Source organism: Brachyhypopomus gauderio, chromosome 13 (genome assembly GCF_052324685.1).
Source record: "Brachyhypopomus gauderio isolate BG-103 chromosome 13, BGAUD_0.2, whole genome shotgun sequence".
In the NCBI taxonomy this organism is placed as follows: Eukaryota; Metazoa; Chordata; class Actinopteri; order Gymnotiformes; family Hypopomidae; genus Brachyhypopomus; species Brachyhypopomus gauderio.
This window is the reverse complement of record NC_135223.1, coordinates 9,188,823-9,195,213: the sequence shown is the minus strand read 5'-3', so window position 1 is coordinate 9,195,213 and position 6,391 is coordinate 9,188,823. Positions and strand designations below refer to the sequence as shown.

General features: G+C 42.2%; 1 protein-coding gene across 2 annotated transcripts; it reads right to left on the bottom strand.

The window, feature by feature from the left end:
- Window positions 1-203: 203 nt before the first annotated feature.
- Window positions 204-6,088, bottom strand: LOC143473554 (uncharacterized). 2 transcript variants are annotated; one of them, XM_076970606.1, is made up of 8 exons: window positions 5,818-6,088; window positions 3,797-3,933; window positions 3,661-3,697; window positions 3,012-3,199; window positions 2,662-2,875; window positions 744-2,486; window positions 537-600; window positions 204-330 (listed from the first exon to the last, which is right to left on the bottom strand). In XM_076970606.1, the coding sequence occupies exons 1-8, from the start codon at window positions 5,836-5,838 to the stop codon at window positions 218-220; spliced, it is 2,517 nt and encodes an 838-aa protein (XP_076826721.1). In that variant the 5' UTR covers window positions 5,839-6,088; the 3' UTR covers window positions 204-217. The 2 variants fall into 2 exon arrangements, with proteins under 2 accessions (XP_076826721.1, XP_076826722.1); XM_076970607.1 differs by having other exon boundaries at window positions 2,662-2,872.
- Window positions 6,089-6,391: the final 303 nt, after the last annotated feature.

The window sequence follows — 6,391 nt, the reverse complement described above, 5'->3', positions numbered from 1 at the left end:
ACAATAGTCATGCATATTGCCTTCTACCAAGTCTGTTTCGTAGAAGCTTCTGTACAAGAAGTTTCTGTACAATAAAAATGGGAATTGTACCATAATGAATAAGAAGTCTAGCCCTTTAATGTCATGTGTAACCATGTAGGTGTCACAAATAAGCAGTCTGTTTCTTTTTTTTTTTTCATTTTATTTGAATAACATTTTTAAATTCCAGCAATATCACCTAAGTAGGTGATTCCCCTGATTTTCTCCAGATCTTGGTAAAAGCTGTTGCCAGTCTGGTACGCAACGACTTTCTCCTGATCTTAGGGATGGTCTTGTCAGAGGTGGATGGTGCTACAAAAGAGGAAAGGAAATAGTTGTCAAAGGAAGTAGACGGTGTGAGAGGGATGTTGTGTGTAGTCTTCCATGCTGTTGTCATTATTGTTGTTCATGCCTTATTAGTTGTGCAGCATGAAAGACTACTAAACCATGGACCCCTCCCTTCTTTATGTATAACTGTCATCAATTCAACTTCACCATAGAAATACTAAAACACGTACCATCTGGAATATGTTTGTCCACCACCTGGTCTTCTGTGTGAAAACGCACTTTCTTTGTCCATTTCTTAACAAAGAGCAGAAAATTTGATAAAAATCATTCAAAATATGATTCTGACAGTAGCATAAATATATGGTTGAAAATCATTCAGAAAAGCAGAGGCTAAAGCTAATGGTGTGACTGGGAATAAAGACATTTTACAAACATACCTTGAATCTCAGCTTCAGAAATCTTGGAAACCTGAACCACCGACAAGAAGATTTCTTCTTCGGCAGAGCAGAGCCTGTATGGTCCTGTTCTGACTGAGAGGTGGTGATGCCAGTGAGGTCACTGATCACAGTGTGGGCGATCACAGCTGACAGCTCAAAGCAGCATCGCTGTTGTGACTGCCTCACCTCCAAGTCAGCCTCCCTCACAGATGGGCTTCCAAAAGAGTAGCGCTCAAAGAAAGATGCAGTGTCAGGCTTGGTGCAGGTTTTCAGACCAAGGCATTGTTGGAGAAGCTTTTCTGTAGCTGTCTTCACAAAGCTCCTCACGATGCCTGACTGGAGTGCCTCATTTGAGAGGTCAGTATCTGACAACACTGACCGAGTCCCCCCGCAGCTCATTTGTGCTTTTTCTTGGTCCAGAGCCGCAATCCTTCCCAGCATCAAGTTCCCCACTATAGGGATGAGCTCCTGGGAGGACTGCCTGAGGGAGTCTATGGAGAGTATGCTTTCCAGTGCTTTCCAGGAACACTCAGACTTCTCATTTTGCTTAAGGGGACCACTGCTGATCAATTTCTCAGCAATTACTTCAAAACTGTCTACAGTTATGAAGTCACTGAGGGCTTCTAAATGAATGTCAGATGAGGTTAACATCGGCCTCATGCATAAAACCTCCAGCCTTTCCTTCAGAGATGTTAAAAAATCCCTTGCTATTAGTTGTCCAGGAATGTGCACTTCAGAGAATGGAAGCACTGACAACATGCATTCAATAATGCTCTTTGCGATGTTTTTCGAGTTCAGTAGTAGGTTGTAGCACTTACTGCCACTGGATTGGGCTGCCATAATTACATCAGCCCTGATGAGGAGGTTTGTCACCAAAGCATCTTTAAGTTTAGCCTGGGTGGACCTCAGGACCTTTTCTGATACCAGCTGCACTTGAGATTTGTACAGTGCTGGGTCAGTGGATGGATGAGCTATCTTTAACAAATCCTCCTCAAAAGAGCTTCTGAGTGCATCGGTAATTCCATTTACAATCGATACTGCTGAAGCAAAGGCATTACTTTTGAGGGAAGCTTCAGAAACTGGAGGTGAGCTCAAATCTGCATTTTTGAAGATTGACACCTGGGATACTTTTGTGAGCTCTGAGGTAACACTCATAATGACATTGCTAACCCTCTTGGAAGCCTCGAGCTGGAAAGTCTCACAGGACATACTGAAGAGCCCATGTGTGTTCACATTATTGAACATGCCCATGTTATGATCTTCATTTGTGCTGCTGAAAATGATACTCTCCAAGATCCTTTCAGAACGGGGTCTCGGCTTGCTGTACTCCAGCAACTGCATAATCCGGTCAATTGAGGATGAGGTTTTGCCACTCAGAGCTGCAGAGCTGATGTGTTTAGACACAGCCTGTAGGAAGTCCCACAGGGGTCTGTCTGAGACATCTCCAGCAACATCATTTGATGTTCCCTCACTGCAGACGCTCAACATGTGCTCAACAGTTGCACCTACTGTTGCCGATGTGACCAAAGGCAGCAACTCATCCAGCTCGTCATGAATGTGTGTGGGGAAACCTCGAATGTCACTTGACCAGCTTGTGATTATGCAGAATTCCAGAAAACCCAGCATTCTGGTCATAACTCCAAGCATCAGATGGTGGGCAACGTACTCAATGTGGCTTACAGACAGTCTAACACTTTCATAGAGGTCAGGAGTGCAATAAATCTCCCGAAGAGATGAGTTCATCTAGAGTAACAACATGTGCAAGAGCAGTAAACAAGATTGTAGTCACTGATCACTCGCCTTGGTCTCACACTGCATATATTGCTAATGGATATATAAACACATCAACTATGGAGGAAAACATGACTAATAATAAAAATAATAGAATAAATGAACTAAAACATTTTTAGCCCTTCACCTGTTTTAGGGAGTCATCCACAATAGCGGACATGACGCTGATGGTCTCTTTCATGTTGAGATAACGTTTTGTCTCAGGTGGCAACATATTCATAATGGCCCTCGTGACCTCTCCGTGGATCAGGCTGAAGATCTTGTCCTTTGAGATGTCAAAGATGACCCCGAGAGGCTCTGGCAGAGATGCTGTGCTGCTTCTTGAGGCCACATCACACCTGCTGAAATTAAAGTTTCCCAATAAACTATAACACTAAAAAAAATACAATTAAGCCAAAACCGTTAAACTCAGTGCTTGTGGACGGAGTTTAACTGAGTAAATAACTCAGCATATTAATACTCCAAATGAATACTCACCACCAACCTTCTGAATCATGTGTCTTTCCATGCTCCACCTCATGAGGGCTGCTGGAGATGCAGATTCCTGCTGAGGACCTCACCCCTAACAGGCCTGACTCAAAACCTGGAGCAACCACCTCCTTCACAGCTACTTTCACCCATGCTGAGATTTTTTCCAGCACGTCAATGAAATCCTCCATTTTCATCTAGTTAGGTTAAAGCCAAGTCTAAAACGTTAATCAGTATCCAAAACCTTTTTTTTTTTCTTTTTTTAACCTTAAGCTGATTATTTCTTTAAATGCCAATGCAAAGAACGTGTACCATTATGAACAGGGCTTAATTTGAGCCAGATCCTGCCGGAACAGGATCCGGGAACTGTTTAATTTTGAAGCGTGCGTTCTGGGAACTCTGCTTCGATCCGGTAAAATATTATACCACCAGTGTAACAATTTACGCTTGCGTTCCGGCAACGTTTGATTTACAAATTAAGCCCTGGTTATGAAGGTCTGACCAGACATGGCCAAAGGCTCATGTTGCTATGGTAACTCCTACCCTGATTTGTACTGTGTTTTGTTCTACCAGTAAACACAGACAGACATACTGACAGACATACTGACAGACAGACACACAGGAAGACAGAGAGACAGATTCGTATTTTCGTACTCACATTGCATGGCAGTGTGTTCCTCAGCTCTTGCCAATGTCTGAAAAAAGAAAAAAAGTGTTACATTGTCACCTAGTTTAATCTTCCAGCACATGTATGTAAAGATTGAGTATGTGATGTGTGGAGAATGAGTACTTACTCTTCAGTTAGAACAGCTGGATTAGTCCCAGAGGTGGATACGAAGTTCCCACATGGAGAAAAGTCTTTCTTTGCCTGCTTGCTTTTCACGCTGGGGGCAGACACATCACGGCCCTCAGCAGGAAGCTCTTCTGCTGTCTGTAGTAGAGAAAATGAAGAAAAAAAGACTTTTAATGAGTCGTTCCTGATCCAATTTAGCATTTCTCAAAATCCTCCACAAGGTGACGTTATTAGAATTGTTGTGTATGCGCTAAAAAGGGAGGAAACTTGTGACGCTTTATGAGAGTGTCCCATAGAAAACGGTAGATTTTCTCATGCAGGCCTATATATAAACGTACTGACATGGGTAAACATAGCATGAAGTAATAATTGACTTATGTAATTCATTGCAGTTATGAATCGGTCTAGACTCCACTAACACGGGGGGGGGGGGGGGGGGGGGGGGGGGCGTACATCATATTTTGAAAGCCAATGTGTTGATTTTGGTTCATGAATAGATTAATTTCTGGGTAACTAACGATCGCGGAATAAAGAAAATGTTGTGCATAAGAATTTTTAAAGTTTTGTAGTGGGCCAGTAGCAGCCTAATGTAAAATGTGTGATACCCTAAAGACCAACAAATAACGTAATTCCATGCCACAATTGAATTTCGAAAACTGCGCTGAATACTTCACAATAATTAATTAGCAATATGTCCATGAGCTAGGCCTATGTATTGTTTTTTAATGTGTATTTCTAAATAAAACCATGCGTGTTATACAGCCCTTCTATCTTAAAGTAGGCTACATTATGCGTTAAGCACGTTGTAGAATGCTACCCTTTTCTGTGAAGATAATACAGGCTGCGCACATCCGCTCAGACAGGATATGGGGAATACGAACATTTTATAATTTTGATTTTTTTTCAACCCCGCTGGACTCTCAAGGAGAGAATATTAATCGATCTTAATAATGACCTCAGATGGTTAATAACCAATATTAATTGGTTACACATCTTCAATTTTCTAAATCTGTATCACTGCGGACGCGTTGTCAAGCAACGGCATATACACACACAAGACATTTTCGTATCTGTGCTTAAACAACCTGCAAAAATTAATCAAATGGATGCCTTTAACATAACGTTTGACCTGCAGCCAGTTTGGACAGACTCAGAAAAGAGTGTGACTCCACACTTGCATCAAATTCTGAACCTACAATTACCACAAAAACGATTAGGTCGACTGTACGGACTGGCTCTTGACTGACTTTTCAAGATCAATTGGAGAGAGATTTGAACCTTGGCGGGGGTGGCGAGCGTAAATTGGACACAAATTAAGTATTATATCGCGATCGATTGCTCGCCAGATATAATGGCGTCAGAGCAAACTAGTAACTCATTGAATCATAGATATGGATCAGAGGTAAATAAACTAGATTTTTTTTTCGGCGTGAGAAATCGGATGTGTGGCGTGAGAGCGTGCAGAAAGTGTTGGTGTACGTCACCTGACGGCATGTGTTTGGACTGTGGTAAGAAATGGGACAGCGCGATCCATCGCTATATTGCTGTTTTAATTAATACATAAGAATATTTCAAGCACTAAATTTAATTAATTCAATTCATATTAGGATTGAGGGCGGGGGCGACAGAAATGTGTATGTAGCGGGCGGGTGCGGGATTAAAACAATCCCGGGTGCGGGATTAAAACAAAAATAAATTTTTTGGCGGGAGCGGGAGGCAATGTATAGTGCAGGAGTGGCCAACCTGCGGCTCTTTGCCTGGTTTCATGCGGCTCCCCAGCCGGTCCGAACTCTCACCGGTTACCTCATCAGCTCTGAGGGCGACACACTGCTACACCTTCGTGGTGCGCGGTTTGTTTACAAGCCTAGCAACTCCCTCTCGTGTACTATTGCTTAAATGCTACAAAGCAACTTTAGAGAACTGTCTCGACGTGGAATGGAATTTTCAATAAATAGACTGAGAAGCTAGTTTACTCGGACTAAAGTGAGATTATGAAACCAGCTCAAAGGAACATTAACTTACCTTCCTCATTTGTTTACTCATGATCACGTAGAATAGGCTCTCCTTTACTCGCACAATGAAACGCTGTAGTCCTTAAACCGCAGTGATGATTAAAGCATCTGTGGTTTAAATGCTGTGTGGCGACTTTTATAGGGTCTCCTGCATTGTGACGTCATATGCCGTGTTGTCATAGTGACGCAGTTAGATAATAACTAAAACCATATATGTAATGCTGCAGGCCGGAACACCGGTGGGCGTGAGTAAAGGGCGGAGCATGTGTCAATCATTTTCGATTGCAGCCAATCACATACTAGACTTTCATTGTCAATCAATTTTTATTAAGCTAATTATCAGCCAGAGTTAGCTGTCAATCATTTTTTACTGTATTAATTTCTTTGAAATATTGACTTGATAAGTAGGTTACCATTCGCGCTTGTAGGCGCTTTGGCACTTCTAGTGTTAAATCTAACAGTGTTAAAATTACTCTTTGGGAGTGAAAATTAACTCGGAAATAGTTAAAGAACTTCACCGTGCAGTTTCCGCCTTCTTTTGGCAGCATTACCCTTCTCACTAAAACTGCTGATTGGCCGAGTCT

Excerpts from the sequence above, each read along its gene's own strand:
- LOC143473554 (XM_076970606.1), bottom strand. The coding sequence starts at position 5,838 with ATGAGTAAACAAATGAGGAAG. Across the intron at positions 3,200-3,660 it reads GGAACACACTGCCATGCAAT|ATGAAAATGGAGGATTTCAT; the intron begins GTGAGTACGAAA and ends TAACCTAACTAG. Across the intron at positions 2,487-2,661 it reads TGGATGACTCCCTAAAACAG|ATGAACTCATCTCTTCGGGA; the intron begins GTGAAGGGCTAA and ends TTGTTACTCTAG.